Source organism: Natator depressus, chromosome 7 (genome assembly GCF_965152275.1).
Source record: "Natator depressus isolate rNatDep1 chromosome 7, rNatDep2.hap1, whole genome shotgun sequence".
Taxonomy (NCBI): Eukaryota; Metazoa; Chordata; order Testudines; family Cheloniidae; genus Natator; species Natator depressus.
This window is the reverse complement of record NC_134240.1, coordinates 71,574,849-71,592,815: the sequence shown is the minus strand read 5'-3', so window position 1 is coordinate 71,592,815 and position 17,967 is coordinate 71,574,849. Positions and strand designations below refer to the sequence as shown.

Here is a 17,967-nt window from a genome sequence, read left to right as displayed (position 1 = left end):
TTCTGGCCTTCCTCTGCACTCTGTGTTGGGGCGGGCGGGCTGGTCATTTGCCAGGATTGTCTGGGTATATTTCACTTAATCAGTGCACTGCCATTATAGTGGCCTCTGGCACTGGTGCTCCTTGGTCCTTCCTATTCTCTCCCTGTGGCACATAATAGTTTAGTCTTCTGTGGACTGTAATATTTTGGTCATTGTGTTTAATGTGTGGGTGCTGGTTGGTGTTGATGATCTGTGATATACAGCAGGCCAGGCCACATGATCTGGTGATCCCTTCTGGCCTTAAACTCTGTGACTCTAAGTGACTTCAAGAATTAAGAGATGAATAGGACTCTTATAAATTCAAGATTTACCACTGTTATCCCTTTTAGTCTGTTTGTACACACAGCAATAATTCCTGTTTTGAGTGAATAGTAGTAGAAAAATATTTCTCTTTGAGAAAGCGGTTTAAATATTATGGCATTTTTTTTCTAGCTTTGACTTAGAGCTTCATCCTGAGACCTGCTGAATGCCCTCTTATCCTACTGATGTCAGTCCGAGGGTGCTCAGTGCCTGTCAAGATCATTGCCATAAATGTTTGGGGCAAGATTTTAAAAAGTCCCAGTACTCAGCACCTACCACTAAAGCACCATTAATAGTGGCGCTATTTTCAAAAGTGCATCTCACCTGTTCTCAATGGAAGTCTCCTATTTCTCTGACCCACACAGTGCTTGAGCCAGTGTCTCCACGAGTTGACTTCTTGACAAACTCCTGTGCACTGTGCTGCACAGGAACAGACTTGCCGCATTCCAGGTCGCAACACCATTTGGCCCGGCCACCCCTCCATCTGGATGGAGGGGTGGCTGGGCCAAATTTGAGTGGTGTTGTGACCCTGAGCACTAGGTCACAATGCCTCTCACTGAAATTTGGCCTGGTTGCAACTCCATCTGAACAGAGTTGGGTCCAATTTCAGTGCCATTGTGGCCAAAAAGCTGAAGCAATGCTCTGGCAGCCGCTGTACTGATATAGTATGGGACCACTGCTTAAAAGTGGTCAGGCTGTATCCCCCACCCCCCATGGCTCTGACTTATGGAACTTGAGCAAGTGGAAAAATGTGGGAGTGGGGGGAAATATTTGCTGCCCCCTCCCCACTCGTCCCTAACTGGCGCTGTGGGTTCACAGGTATTTTCATGTAAATTTTAAATAAGTTTTTTGGAAAATCACAGTGATATCATTTAAAACCTTTTCAGAGTCTGTATACAGTTACAAAGGAGAAAAGCAAAGAAAAATTATCCTAACAGTGGAACAGATCCGAGATCAGCACTATCTGATGGTATTATGGGGAGCAGGGGCAGCCTGGTGTCCTCAACTTCAAAGGAAAAAGGGTAAGTATAAATAAACTCTTTGTATGTATTATCCAGGTGAATGATTAATATGTGTAATCTGCAGTCATAGTAAAGGTCAAGAGAAGAGTGAGAAAAGGTAGCATGAGAATAGGTTTTGCATGATGCTGTTAATTGTGTTAAAACATTCATTTTGTAAATATTTTTATTCAATGGGTAAATATCCCTCAGTCCTATTGTGACAATGTACTTGAGGTTTTTAGATGTTTTAACAATTCCCACAGCTCTGCGCTATCTTTTGTTATGCAAGTTGGCTCAGAAACTTCAGCTTGCTTCATCCACTTATTCTGGAACACCAATGAGAGTTTTAAATGGCTGTTTAAGGGTTTAGCAGTGATCTTGTAATGCTTTATCTATATTTTCATATATCAGAGTCTCACAGGGCTTTACAGGTGTTAGTCTAGCTTTTACTTAGAGCTTGATCCTGAGAAATGCTGAATGCTCTCTTATCCCATTGATGCCAATCCGCGGGTGCTCAGTGCCTATCAAGATCATTACCATAAATGTTTGGGGCAAGATTTTAAAAAGACATCGCTTTAGTGAGGTGCAATATTATATACATTTTTACAGATGGGGAAACTGAAATACATAAAGATTAAGAAACTTGCCCAAGTAACATAGTGAATCTGTAGTTGAGCTGGAAATAGATCCTGGAAATTCTGACTACTACTTCTCCTGCCCTAACCTCTAGTCTAGAGCACACTCTCTTTCAGAACTGAAGTAGCTGCAGGTAGAACTAAAGCAATAAGACACAAAAAATAATAATGGGAAGAGAGTAGACTACCAGCAGAAGTTGAGCATTAAGATGATGAAAACTTCATGACCTTTATTTTTTGGTATGTTGTAATAAGAAGGGAATAGGACATGTGAATACTGTCCAAGAGAAATAAGGAACTTATGGGAAAGTAACATGAGGTGAAATCCTGAACCCACTGGAGGCAATGACAAAACTCCAGTAAGTTCCTTATAGAACTGAGAAAGGTGAAGTATTAACTGTTAAATAATATGGGAGATCATTGAAAAGTTTCTTGACGCTACAGTATGTGCTGCAGCAAGTTAAATAGTCACAGCGGATAATCAAGCCATAAGCCATTATACTACAATAAAGGCTTTGTTGTTTGGTCCCTTCGATGGAAGACAACAGGAAATTTTAATACCATATAGACATGGATAGGATTATTATAATTGTTTTAACTGTGCCAGAGAGCTTGTAATTTATTCTCCAGTTAGTGTTCTATGAATCTAGCAATTCACATATTTTAATCATTAAAAGACGATATCTAAAATACAAGATAAAGGACTGATTTCTCAACTGTCCAAATACCCATCACTGATAGACAAGCCATGAACATTTGATCCCAGCAAGACAGCCAAGAAAAGTCCACGTCATGCCAAACAAGTGTATAGGTCACAAGAACTAATTGGCATGGCTGGGTCACAAGAAGACAGCACATGATGGTCATTCTTGCCAGGAGACAAAAACAGCTAGGCATGTGATGGCCATGTGTACTAGAAGGTTAAACTTTACATAGTAGTCCTGATAAGTGGGGATGAGGAATTGCAGCTTTTTTCATACTTCCCTAGAAAGACAGAAGGATATTTAGCGATATTAATAACTCTACCTTGAAGCATCAAAGCAAATTTTTTTTAACAAAGAGGTACAGTTATTTTCATCTGTCACTGAAGTTGTAAAGAAAACTCTCATACTCTGCCACTAAAAACTGTGCTGGTTCTATAGACTTTCTTTGTAACAGCATCAGGTAGTCAGACTCCGTTATCTATATTACTCTGATCTGGCTGAGATTACCAAGCATGATGCCTTGAATAATGAAATACTTTTCTGTAGTCAAACAGCCTTTGGAGAGCAGAGCAGGCCTAGTAACATGGGGTAAAATCCTGGACACATTGAAGGCAATGGCTAACTTCCATTAAGGACAGGATTTCACCCATGAAGATTTTACAACTAAAAAGTTTTTCCTTGTGTTCCTAAAAAATGAATTTGTGGAGCACACTAGGTAAGGTTAAGTGTCAAAATATTGCAGTCCTGACTAAGATATGTAAGTAGCTCGTCATGACTAAGTAGCAATATGCAGTTTATGTCAAAATCCTAGCACAAGTAGAGAATTTGCTGATACAAATTAAGCTTTTGTGAGACCAAAGAAATAAATGTAACATTTAAAAAAAAAAAAAAAAGGCGGTAGTCTCTGCTGTCAAGTTGAATGAATGTCTTCCATGCTTTAAAGAAGGACATGAAAATTAATGTCTGAGAGTAGTAGTTATTACAACAATTATTTTTATACTGCCCTGGAAAGAATACAGCAAGAGCTACTAGAATGATCCCAGCTTTTAAGAAAAGTGAAGCTCTCTCTATTAGAGAAAAGCAAATGTGGGTTAACTGAAGCAACAAAGAAAATTATTATGAAAGAGTTTGAAAAAGATGAATGCTCACACTAGTGAGGAGTATTAAAAACCATAGAGAACAATCTAAAAATTGAGAATACTGACAGAATTGTTTTCCCCCAAAGAGTAGTAGTAGCACTGGGGACTGTACAAGTTGCCAGATGAGGTCATAAAAGCAAATAGATTAAAAGATATTATAAGAGCTAGATAGACTAGGCTACAGTGACCAAGCACACAGCGAATGGTGAAATGAGCATGGCGGATATGATCGAAAGCCCATGGAAGTCTGTGGAAAGTATCTCATTAACTTTTGTGGGCTTACAATCTTCTGTGCTTGTTGAGCCAGTAATGTATTTTCTCAACCATAGTAAGGTGATTTTAAAAAATCAATTTAACTTACAAAAATTGCTTTCTCTAGAAATGGCTTTTGAGATGATTTTCTGAAAAGAAATTAAATTATATGGCAGTCGTGTTTAGGATCCATGTGATATTTTTTTCAAGACACCTAAAATACAATTCTGCATAATTGCGGAATCTGTACTAACCTGCTCTAACCCAGTGTACATAATGGCAAGGCAGGACTTTCTTCAGCTTGATCCAGAAAAAGAGCGAAAAGGCAAACAAAAAGTGGCTTGCTTCAGCCAGAGGAACATAGTCTTTAGTATTACTTCTGGGCAGTATAGTTTGTCTGAGGCCTTGTCTACACTACAGGGGAAATTTGATCTAAGCTATGCAATTTGAGTTACATGAATAGCATAACTCAAATTGATATAGCTTAGACCTACTTACCGCAGGATCCACACTATTCGATGTCAACGGCAGACGCTTTCCCATTGACTCCCCCTACTCTTCTCGATCCAGTGGAGTACAGGAGTCAACGGGAGAGTGATCTGGGGTTGATTTAGCAGGTCTAGTGAAGACCCGCTAAATTGACTGCCGATGCATCGATCTCTGCTCCTCAATCCGCTGGTAAGTGTACACTAGCCCTGAGGGCTGGTCTACACTACACAGGTTGACAAAGGCAGCTTATGTCGACCTCATTATGTCAGTGTCTACACTACAGCCTTTGTCCTGCCAATGTAAGTGCCCTACTGTGCCGACATCATAACTCCACCTTCGCGAGAGGCATAAGGCTTATATCAGTGTAGTTAGAGTGGACGCAGTGCCTGTGTAGATGCTGTGTCCCTTACATCGGCTGTCTTGTCAGTTTCATGGCAGAAGCCATGAAATTGACAAGAAAACCCGGGCTCCCCTTGTGTATCTTAGTCTGAGGTAACTACACTCTCTCACACGCTTCATATGTTGTTGCATCCAAAAAGAGACACTACATAGTCTTCACATACTAAATAGTATGTGATTGTGATCATCCATAGGCAACCTTGATTGGCATTCCTAATTTTTTTGCATGACTTTACAACCTTAAGATTCTTTGATATCGTCATTTTGTTTAATGTAGCTTCCTTCATTTTAAAAAAAAACTTTAAAAATTGAAAAAACAAAAATGTCATCTATAGAATCATATTGGCCTCCCACATGAATCATCAGCAGGGTTGGGACATTTAGATTCACAGTGTAGTCCTCTACCGCTTGAGCTAACAGTGTAATGAGTAGCCGTAGAGAATGTTATCTTCTGTGTAAACCGGTCATTAGGGTGGGCTGGAGACAGACACTTTGCCCCTGGTTTTCATAGCCAATTGCTAGACAGCAAAGGAATTTTGAGATTCAGGAACAATGCGTTCAGTTTCAAAATCTGTAGGAGAGTATGTTCTAGCAGTGATCATAGACACTTCTGCTCCTGTCATCTCCTTTCCTCCCAGCTGTCCTGTGCCCCCTTCTGCTCCTATCCCACCTCTACCCAACTCCTGCCCCTCCACTCTTACCCTCCTTTTTGACTCTTGCCCCTATCTATCCTATCACCGTCTCCTGCCTCTGTCCCCCACCATATCTACTTCTAATCTCTGACTTCCTGCTTTCATCTTGTAAGTAACTGAAAACAGGGTCTTTTAGTGGAAAGTGTCAGGCAACCTTAACTATAGGTGGCATTACAAGCACCACCGATAATATAATTGTAATCCCCATATTGACACTTTTTTCCTCCTTTCTCCAAAAATAGGTGCTTCTCATCTAAGAAAACAAGTGAATAACTGAAGTTTGTAGGCTAAGCCATTTTGGAGATCTGATAAGCTGAAAAAATTTAGCAGAAGTCAATGCCAGGAAATTGTTAAAGAAATATAAAAACTTTTAAGCTCCTTTTCTGATTTTCCCCACTCCAAACTTTCCCTTGAATGAGATGTGTGAAATTTCACATGGGTTGGTTTCTTTTGAGAAGTTTGGGTCAAGCGTTGAAAATTGAGTTCACTATAACCCTCAAATGTGAGCTTCAGCCTCAACTATGGAGTGACTAGCACTGCTCCATAAAACAGTTAACATTTTAGGGGTTGTATTCTTCTCTCGATGGAATGCATTTCTCCCATAGAATAGAGGAGCAGATTTAAACCCCATCTGAATGAAATACCTACTCAAAAAGATAGTCACCCCATTGTTTTAAATTTTGGTTGAAAAGTAGTGTAACGCTTAGAGGGTACTGAACTTCATGCCTCAGTTATGCAATGGAGCTTCATCAAGTGATTGTGTTTCAAGAATATGCACAGGCATGTGGTTTAGTGACCCCTGAAGCAGATAGCAAATGATGAAGGCATTAAAATACAGAAATACTACACTATGTGTAATCTGTAATTGTGCAAATCAGTAAAATGAAATGTCCTGAACAAAGTACAGAGTTTTGGGAAGATGGATCAATGTTTGGACAATGGCAAAATGACACTTATCAGTGATACCCACTATAATTCTCCTACTAATATAATTTCCTTCTTCAAGTTCCAGGATTCAACTTTATAACCACATGCCAGTAAACTAATTCTGGACAACAGTTGGGTTTAGCAGTGTGTATTGAAAGTTGGGCTCTTTTTACAAGTCATAAAGGGAGAAAAAATCCACCTTTGAACAGTTGCTTTATTGTAAGTTGAAGGATTGCTGTTGCATATTTACAGCTAAATTCACCACACCAAACCCCTTTCCCTCCCCCCACAATTGATTTCTTCATGACTGTTCCACTCTCCCAACATGCGCTGAACTTCTTTCAATAGGAGTTCCAGGCATAAAGAGAAATCAGAATAACTTTAAAGAGACCCATTTTGTGGACTGGAGAGGAGAATTTAGCTTAGTGTTTTTAAGTCCTCTTTCTCCTAATTAAACCTTTCAACATTTAGCACATTTTTCCCTTTGTTTTCCCAAACACAGGTAGGAACTTTTTTATAAAAAACAGAAATATAAAAAAAAATGTTTAGTTATTTTATAGGTAACGCCTAAGGAATAGTAGTATTCATAAAACAAGGTGTTCTGAAAAAGAAATTTTACAAGAAATTATTACAATACTATTTCACTGCATTAATTAAGAATGTTTTATAGTCTCATGACTGTCCTATGTCAGAGAGCAACAGCATTGCCAAAGACAAGCAGTCAGTATTATCAGCCAGCACCCCACCCCCAGTTATTAGATTGCCTTAAAAAAACATGAGATTTTTAAAAGGATAAAATTGGGGTTCATTTTACTTTCTGGGTTTGCTTTTTGTGTACACTTGGATCATGTTTTCAAATTTTTATATGGAACCATGAATACTAAAAAGCTTAAATTTTTTTAGTGAAACCTGAGAGTCTGGTGCAATCAGTTTGATCCAGGAACTGTTTTTAAGAAAAATTCCAGCTATCATGAAACTTATGATACAATCGCGATAGCAGACAACACTGAGCACATTATTTTGTTTTATTAAGGAATCTCGTAGGTGTTTGCAGCTTTCTACAAGTATTAACCATAGCATGGAAGTTAACTCAATTTCTTGGGTCTTTATTTGTTCTTGCTTTATTTTTCAGATCACATATGGGAATTTAAATATCTACTTGCCCAGCGTAGTTCTATTTCAGGTGACATTGAACTGCACACAACTCCATGGTCATCCTGTGAGTGTCTATTTGATGATGATAAAAGGGCAGTTGAATTTAAAGAGAAGTTTCAAAAAAGTGAAAAGTCTCTCATGAAAATGACAAATCTGTCAGCACACCTGGAGGAAAAATGTTCAGGTGAGATTGTAATGCATAGCTCTTTGTTGACTACCTATTTAAGTGAGAGACACATTGCTAAGCAGGAAAGCTGACTATATTTATGATAGTTAACAGTGTTTTCATTAAAACCAGACACACACAGCTAGCTGTAGGCCTGAAATTGTGTGTCTTGGAAGCAGTTGTTCAGTATCCCAGTAAAAGTGTGAATGCAGCCTTCATTCAGAAGGCATAGAGATGACCTGTGAAGGGGAACAGAATAAAAACAGCTTGGATTAAATGTGTTCGTATCGCCATCTACTCTACTCTCCACTGTAACATTTTTTTTTATTGTGAGGATAATTAAGCATTGGAACAGTTTACCAAGGAATGTGATAAATTCTCCATCACATGAAGTCTTTAAATCAAGTTTGAAATCTGTCTAAAAGATATGCACTAGTTCAATAAAAGTTACTGGGGCAGGTGTAGGAACTACTAGATGAGGTTTTGTGGCCTTTATTCTGCATTATGGTCCTTTTCACTTTAAAAACGATATAAACCCCTGGAGCAGAACAAAACAGACCTTTTCTGTCAGAACATAGAATGGACACCTATGTCTGTGTATAGTCATTCAACAAAACTGTGCTGGAAGAACATTGTTGAGGATGCAAAGTCAAGTGTTCAGAAGATAGGAAATAAAAGAATTATAGTTTCCTGTGCACTCTTGTGTGTATGCATTATGATATAGCTTTTTAATTATATTGCTACGTACTGTGTTTTCCACAAGACCCCTCTCTGGTTCAGTGCACAGGCTGGACAAGGCACCTGTTCAATATTTTTTTTATCCACATCAATAACCAGTTGTTTTCCATTGCTTGCAGTTCTGATCAGTTTGAACAGTACAGCCATTTTTGGGAACTTAAGTAGTTTTGCTAGTATATTTTTTGTAATCCCATTTGGAACAAATCTAACGCCTTCAAAGTTTGAATCACAGACTTAAAATTTGGTGGGGCATAGTCCTGAGGTTGGAGAGGTGTCTTTTGCTGTACCCATGAAAATCTATCCCGATCTGGTTAAGTTATAAGCTTTGGAAAATCTCCATTTACGCGTACACAGTAGGACTTGTTTAACATTTTATCCTTTTATTTTCTGAATGTTCCAGCTGCACTGCTCATGCTCCTCGGGCACACAGAGCTAGAACTCCAGGTGGAACAAAGGCAGAACAAATTCTCGTCCTGCTGCTGCTCCCCTCCATCAAACTGCCCTTTGATGCTATAAACTTTTGGTGTATCATAGCATCCTGTTACCCCATTGTCTGTACCTGCCATAGAAAGTTTTGTTTCCAGGTTTACTTACCAAGACACCTCTATATGTGAGAAATGTTTGAATAATCCCTGGCACTGTTATAATCAGAGAACATCTAAGTTATTATTATGTATTGCCTGTCTGATCTCAAAGTCTGTTTTTTAAAAAAAATATAGGCATCTATCACAGTAATATTTAAGCACATAGGTCATTACTTTCAGATTTTTTTTTTATCATAATGATTTTATCACTGAGGAAATCATTCTTTGTAAAGCATGTCAATATGCAGTTCCAAAAAGATAAAGTAAATCTCAGGCTATTGTTATGTTATTTATACGCAGTGTTTTGAATCAGTTGAGCTATATCTTCTTGTTGCTGCTTTCTGTGATAATATTATAAAATACTAAAACGGCACAAAATTTGATCTAATCCTTTTGTTTTTGTAGGAGTGATTCAGTTGAAAGCCCATGTCATAGACTTGAAGTTTACCATTGCTACTCCCCAGTACAGGCAACTCATCTTAGATGCTGACACTTCATTAGAATGTATTTTGGCTTCTCTTCCTATGATCATCTATTCAGGTTGTGCAAAATGTGGGTTGGAACTACAGACCGATGAGAACAAGATCTACAAGCAGTGCCTTAGTTGCTTACCGTTTAACAAAGTGAGAAAGTTCTACAGGTAAATCAAATAAGAAAACTAAGACTAGTAAAACAACGTTTAGCATTAAAGAGAGATTTAAAATATAGTGAATAACCATAATAAATTTCATGTAAACTTGGCTTCACATACATTAACATTGTGAATGGAAATGTGTTTTATTCTTTACCATACTGTATGTGTGCTCTTTAAGAAATAGCATTTTCTGGTGGTCAGAGCACATTTCTGGGACTCAGAAGGCAGTTCTGTTCCTGGCCTTGCCACTGACTTTTTGTGTGACATAGGGTGAGTCCTGTAACTTCATTTTGCCTTAGCTTCCCCACCAGCAAAATGAGGTGATAATACTTATCTTCTTCAAAAACAATATCAGGTTTACTACATTTGTGTTTGTAAAGTACTTTGGATGGAAAAATTTACAGAATGTAAAGTATCCTTATGTGTTATATTATTTTTATCATTACTTAAAGGTTATATTCCATCTTTAAATAAGCCATCATAATTTGTTGACTCCCATTTAATGTGATGAGGGGATAGTAGTGATGTTTGGGGGTTACTGTAACGCTGGACTGGGATCAAGGAGGATCCTGGTTCTAGTGCTTATGTGAGAACCCAAGAAATCCATTTGACCATGTCATGGTTTCTCCTAGCTTTCAAATTTGGTGAAAGCAGAGCTTCATCCTAGAATGAGATACGCCATCTAATTTAAACTAAGGGGGACAAAAGGCAAAAAACCCTGCATCTTTCCAATTGATTGTGTACCTCCCGTAATGACCAGCAGGTGGCAGCATGAGATAGGCTGTGCAAACACTTGGATTTATAACAGGTTCAAGCAAACGTAAGCCTCATCATTTGATTTAACAACATAATTATTAAATGTAGAAATCGTTATTTGTTTTAAAGAATTTATTATTTCAAACACATATTTACCTTTACCTTGTTTGCAGAGTGGATTAAGCATAGCATGCATGTAGTACAGGCGAATTCTGAGGCAATGAGCATGAAGTCTGGCATATAATTTGCTTTTACATATAACTCCTTATTTTCCTAAGTTATCCTAACTTGCTTTATCATGGGATAGAACAGGGACTGTGGTGATTGAGTACCAGCAAATAAAACAGTCATTTCTCACTCTGTACTAGCTCACACAGCAATTAACATAGGAGTCCCTTTTATTGAATAAGGTAATATTGGCTTGGTCCTTGGAATTACCCCCTACTCAAAAATACCAGGGCATTAGTTTTTGTATTATTAGAGATTTTTAGTAATTATTGTTTTGTTGTTTTCTGAGTGCTGACAGCATGCTTAGGACTGTATTAAATTATCATAGATGACAACATGATCCCCTTCCCCAAAGAAAGCATACAACCAGAATTAGTCACGGACAATACGATGTGAACATACATGGGTACAGTCCTGCCTACTTCTGTGAACTACATAAGTGGGGAATAGACACTGCACATTATAGCATATGGCTAGAGGGGGCTAGAGAGTCTAGCCAGTCCCAAACTTTCGGACTGTACTCCCTAGAACTGTAGTGTGCCAGCACCTGCAATTAGGTAGGTCCCTCCCGCAGCGCTCAAGAGAATGGTAGAACAGTACCCTGCTGCTTGGGTGCTGAAGTAGTAGGACATCATCTGTACCTTCTCTTCTTTATGCAACACTGTGACAGCCTGCTGGAGGCCTCAGGGTCCAGCCACACACTATCCCAGAAAGGAGCAGAAGAGAAGTCCTTCCAGTGGCCTAGAGTTGTTGAAGGGAAGAAGCCAATGAGAGAGGCTTCAGGGAGCAGCAAATCAGGGCCCAGCAGGGCCATATAAAAGCAGCTGCAGAACAGAGCAGTAGTCAGTTGCTGTCTGGAGCTGGAGGAGACAGAACTGTGTTCCTGGCTAGCTGAAAGAGCAACAGGACCATGGACAGCTGCGGGTGGGCAGGGACTAGGGGAGCTAAGAAGGAGCTCCTGGCTGACTGCTGGGACTGAGCCCAAGACAATGCTGGAAGGGACTGGGGGAGTTGAGAAAAGTCTTGGCTGGCTGCTGGAACTGAGCCCAAGAGAGTTGCCGACAGGGACTGGGGGAACTAAGAAGGACCTCCTGGCTGGCTGCTGGGACTGAGTAAGGACTGAGCTCAGGGAGGGCTGCAAGAAGACTGTGTCTTCAGGGAGGAATCCCTGGGGTTACAGCTCCCATACCAGTGCCGGAAAAGGTGAACACTGTGTACCTGGAAGGGGTTTGTTCTGTTTCACCTACAGACAGTGTGTGTGAACCGGCCGGAGGGCTGAGTCACTGAAAAACCACCTGAGAAACCACTAACAGGAGTGACCATAAACTGAAAGATTGCAGACATACCCGACCAGAAGGGGGCGCTTGCGGAAGGTGGGTGCTGCCCTGTTACAAATACAGATAAGGATTTGGCATTATTTCTTTAATAAAAGGCATAACAAGAATACCGAACCCAAACTAGTCTAAACCTTTGAGAAAAATACATAAATTACCAGCTGCATAAGTTAAAATCCATATGAAGTAGCCATCAGTCAGTCAGCCTACCTTATAATAAAGCCAAGCCTACCTGCCTACTGTAGATACAGAAGAAAACAAGTGTGCACATGACCAGTCCTGCAATAGGTCTGGAGCACATGGGAGGAGATTGCTTCTGTAAGATGTTAATAATGCTCATTTTGTTCTTGTACAGTTCCCTAGACCTTCAATTTGTATATATCAGAATTGTTAGTGGGGGATTTTTCGGAAGAGGCCCTTAACTCTGGAATTTGCTTCTCACCTTTGCTGTAACCCAGGCCAAATATTATGACTTTCAGGGCACATTGCAAAGTTTATCTGTTTACTCAGTCTTTTCTTATTAGCATGAATTAAATGAAAAAGGTTTGGTTTTGTTCAGCAGGGAGAGATTTCTTTTAATAATGTTGACATTTTATCAGAGGAAATTTTTTTTATATTTGTTTTTCAACTTTTTGTAAGAGCATGAAAGAAATATGGTAGATTCATGATATAAATAAAATAAGGTGCCCCTGCCATGGAAATTTTTAACTTTCTCTTTTCAAGATGAGCCTAAAGAACATCTGTTTAACCTTTCACCCAAGGCTGGCACAATGATGGTGAGACAATCTCCTAGAGTTGCATTGTATATCAGTTCCTGAGTCTGAGCCTTTATGTGGACCTTGAACCCAAACTTTTATAAAGAGTAGTGTGTATCTAATGTTTTCACATTGACATTCTGGTCTTTGGTGTTCTAGTCAAACATCATGCACATCTTAATAGCAATTCCAAGTTGCGTGTTGTAACACTACTTAGTGCATGCTAACAAGAGAAGTCTCTTTCCCCTGCTTCACCAGAGAGACATCTCATCTAAATGAATGAGATACAATTTATTAACAAAACATGTTCTCCTCTATGTCTGTATTTTTGTAAGAGAATGAAATGTGAAAATTGGTTCAATTTAAAATAGTTAATATTCGTGATTGAGATCAAATAACATTTTTCTCCTTCAGCCCACTGAATCATGTCCCCCATGACTTCTTCAGAAGGTTATTTAAAGCTGTTTGCATGAGAGTGTTGTAAATTCAGCATGATTGGTGGTTTCAGAAACAGAATTGCTCCTTGAACCTTTTTTGCGAGTCAAATTTTTATAATCTGCATGTTGTTTGACTTTGTTATATGAAGAGTTCTAATATGGATCATCTGTGACCTTTAAACAGGTCTCTTTTTAACTAATTCATATTCATAATCTTAAACACTTTCACTAATTTTTAGGGCATAATTAGGAATAAGATAATATCTCATAATACATTTGCTTGTGTTTCTTCTGGTGTCTCACAAAGCAAGGGAAATGTCTAACTTGAAATAGCATCTGATTTTGATTCAGTAGCAGCACAAGAAGCTGATAAGGTATTAAAACAGTTAGCTCAACAAATACATCATTATCCCTAGAATTATAAAATATTTTGACAGCCTGGGCTACATTTTTTTTTTCCTTTTCAGTGTTTAATCTTTATTTATGAAATGCAACCATGATCTGCCCGTGCCCAGGTTTATTAACCTTCCAGCATGTTATAAAGCTCATATTTCCCCCCATTGACTTAGGCTGTACATGGCATGGGCTGAGGTGGCTATTACTGTGTTTATATATAAATGTTTGTTTAGATTTTTAATTTAAGGACCAAGAGCCCAGAGCACTGAATGGGTGCCTACAGTTGTATTTTAAAAACTCAAATAAATAAATAATAAAAATAAACCACATTCCTTCTGGGCTATGATTACAATGGCCCAGAAAAAATATTGTCAACTAAGGGAGGTTGTATGAAAAGTTTACTATTCTTTCTAATCATGTCTCTCTCTTGGATTTCAAGGGTCACAATGCTATTTCTTTTCTTCCTCTTTCCATGTTTTTATCCCAGATATCTACCCTTTTGCCTCCCCTCCTTCTACTTTCTTTATGGAGGATGATGATGTAATAGTGTTTCCTTCAAGTGGCACACAGCCAGAAGATATTTTCTTTATCTATAGCTAACAGCACTTTGTTAAGTTAGTTAGAACACAGTAGTGCCAGACATAATGAGCAAACAGATTCCCAGTGCACAGGGAATTACACACACAATGCCTCTTTTAGTTCTAGGGGGTTATATGCTTTAGTCCTCAGGGGTTTCTTTAAATGGAGTACACATAGCATCAGACTGTTTTGGCCCAGCAAACTTGTATATGTTGTATATTGCTGTGAAGAGCTGGAATTCTGGCAGCATTTAAGGATTAGAGAGTATTCTGGTAACATGGAATGAAAATACTCAGTTTCCAAGTACCTGTCTATCTGTACCATTAGTGAATTTTAGGGGTATTTTTAGAGAGCATGTTTGACTTGACAGAGGTGGCTATATATACTCTCTCCATGGTCACCAAATTGTAGCTGGATATCTAGTTTGTAGTTGCTTAAAGTAGCCATATTAGAAAATATAGTACTTGTGCAAAAGAGATTAATTACAGATCAGTATTTTCTGTGGTATGTTACTGTAAATAAAAACTGTCATAGGCTATGTCTACACTCCAAGCTATGAGTGTGATTCCCCTGCTCGCATACACATACTTTCGCTTATTCTCATTGAGCTGGTCATGCCAAGTACATAATCACCTAAAACCAGTGGGTATGAATTTGGTGTGACTACGCTGGTCCTCTGCTGCTACCCGTGCTGCTGTGACTACATTGCTATTTATATTTGCATTAGCTCTCATCGAGCTAGCTGAAGTATGTGTATATGAGCAGGGGAATCCCACGCCTAGTTCATAGTCCTAGTCGCTGTGTCATGCACCAAACAGAAGGTTGACCTGAGAGTGACAGACATTTGAAAAAATTACTTCTAGGTATTACAACAAGATGTTGATTTTTATTAAACCATGTAAGACCCTGTAGCGGGGTGGTCACCCCACCCTGGCCCTGAAGGGGTTAAAGCAGCTGTGGGGAGGGCTGCAGCTGGGGAAAAGCTAGGCTGACTGGGGGAAGCAGCCACAGCTGGGGCCATGCCCCAATCAGGCCACAGCTGGCCCTTATAAGAAGGCTGTGGGCCAGAAGCTGGGAGGAGTCTACTCTAGCCCTGGAGTGGGAAGGGCTAGCTGCCAGGAAGCAAGGTACCTGAAACAGAGCAGTGCTGGGGAAGGGCAAAGGGAGCTGGAGAGCTCCAGCCTGGTAAACTCCTAGGCTGCAGGCCTGGGTAAAGGCCCAGAAAGGTACTGGGGCTGTGGAGGGGCAGCCTGGGAATAGGCTGAGGCAGCTGGTCCTAACCCCTTGTCAATTATGAGTGGCCATTACAGACTGCAATCTGCCCCAGTGAGCGGTGGCTAGATGATGACTGGCAGTAGCCACTAAGGCAAGGTGGGTTTAGAGGGTTGGGGGTTCCCCTGGGAGGGGAGACAGAGTGTGGGGGTACTGCTGGGGGCAGGATCCTGAGGTAAAGGGCACTGGGGTTCGTGAGGGACACGGGGCCAGTGGCAGGCGAGTCACCAGCCTGCAGAGGGCACTCCGAAGGCTGAAAAGAGCTAATGCCCAGGACAACCAGCAGGAGGCGCTGCACCAGTGAGTCCTTGCCTCGCTACAGACTCTTTCAGTGAAGTTAGATGACATTGGGAAGAAAGTCTGAATTAAGAACCTGAGATAAGGCAGCATCCCAGAATAAGCAGAACCAAGTAAATGTAAATCTTTTCCAAATGCCTCATCTGATCCACTAAAGGCTTTTTCTGCAATCTATTTTGTACTGTGGATTGCAAAAGTTTTAAGTTTTGTCCAGAGCCAGTCTAAAAAAGAAATCTACCTAAGTTTGTTAACCCACTGCCCTGAGAATCCCAGAAATGATGAGGCAACAAGACTCACCCACAAAGTATTAAGGATACAATTTGTAAGAAAGATACCATGCAAAACACAATATTTTGCATTTCAGAAATCTAAAATGAAATAATTTCTGGCTTATCTCTGATATAAAGATTTTTTGCAGTTAAGCAGTTTCTCCAGGAGATTATTTGAATTTATTAGGCAATCCAGTGGACAGTTACTTATTTCCATATTTTTGGAGGAAGTAAACTATATTGGATGAATGCCCACAATTTCATAGAAGATGAAAAATCAAAGACTAAATCTGATGCAGAACAGAATCCCCTCTTCTTTTATTGGTTACTTTTGCCTTGGATAGTGCTTTACTTTCATTATCTTAAAAAGTATCCCCCAATTAGGTTTTTCTCATCTTTTGTGATTTAAAAAAAATGGAAATAAATCCAGCTTCTCTGCAGTCTTCTTAACCTCTTTGATTTTACCACTTTACATTCTCATGGTCCCACAGACCCTTGCTTCTTACTTTTGATGCACTAAAAGAATTTCTTGTTTATCTTTATATCTCTAGGTATTTATTCAAATTTCTTCTTAATCGACATCTTCGATAAAGTTTGTTCCTTTCTTTTAGCTGATTATATGAACTTTGATTTCCTAACTCTTCCCTTCAGGCAATTTTAACTAACTTCCTCATTTTTAAAAAAGACCTGAAGCACCAGGTCTTGGTATGTTCCCCTGAAAAGGTATCTAAATTAATTATAGATTCATAGATATTAAGGTCAGAAGGGACCATTATGATCATCTAGTCTGACCTCCTGCACAAGGCAAGCCACAGAATCTCACCCACCCACTCCTGCGAAAAACCTCTCACCTATGTCTGAGCTATTGAAGTCCTCAAATCGTGGTTTAAAGACTTCAAGGTGTGGTTTAAAGACTTATATTGCAGTCAAGGTGTGGGAGTGGCATTTCTGGAAGCCACTAATAATTACTTACACTTACATATGTCCAAGGATCACAAAGTGATCTAAACTATCTACACGGAAATATAACCATCTCTTCTGAAGTAAAACATTGCATCTGTTCAACAACAATTCTCCGTAACAACTTAGGGAATTGAGTATATAGCCTCCAGTTAAAACTACTGGGAGAATTTTGAGGAAGCAGAATAGCAGTACCCAAATTAGAATTTAGCCAGGATACTATGGTTATTAAAAGTATCACCAGATCTTTGAAGACCACATGGTCAGGGCCTTGATTTTATTTAATCCAACAGATTTCAGCAGCACAGGGCTAATATCACCAACACCACTTTCTATAACTCCTCACTAACTTCTTAGAGGTCTCCTATCTGAATTATTTACCAGGACTGTCCATGTTTAGATAATGAGATGCGGTTCAAAGAAATATGGCTATGCCCTAAGTGTTAAGGGGATAGCAGATGGTGTGTCAAAGAATTTGCCCATAGAGAAGATGTCACAGGCACAATCAACTTAACTACCTGCTGCAGAAATGTTGAACGTTAAGCATTAAAAGGTAGTGCAGTTTGGTGCATTTTCTCCTTGTATTTCCTGCTCAATTATTATATAAATCCTGATAACAGCCAAACCTACCCCAAATAGGATGCAGCACACTGGAGCTATGGAAATCTGCCTTTCTTACGTTGTACCTTATCTGTGGTTGCAGATCTCTTCTACTGAAGTGACTCCTTCCCTTTCTCCTGTCTCCCTCATGCCATCCTAGTGAGGTGGCCCCTGAGATGTGGGCATATCCATTGTAAAGACCCAGACTTGGAATGATTTTGTGCCTGCCT

The 17,967-nt window shown here is 39.5% G+C and overlaps 1 protein-coding gene across 4 annotated transcripts in view; it reads left to right on the top strand.

Moving 5' to 3' along the window:
• Positions 1-17,967, top strand: part of SHLD2 (shieldin complex subunit 2) — an 86,702-nt gene that overhangs the window by 51,998 nt on the left and 16,737 nt on the right. For all 4 annotated transcript variants that reach the window (XM_074958755.1, XM_074958753.1, XM_074958752.1 and 1 more), the window contains 3 exons: positions 1,227-1,361; positions 7,710-7,916; positions 9,626-9,860. In XM_074958755.1, the coding sequence (XP_074814856.1) occupies positions 1,227-1,361; positions 7,710-7,916; positions 9,626-9,860 (577 nt within the window). The remainder of the gene's footprint in view (positions 1-1,226; positions 1,362-7,709; positions 7,917-9,625; positions 9,861-17,967) is intronic.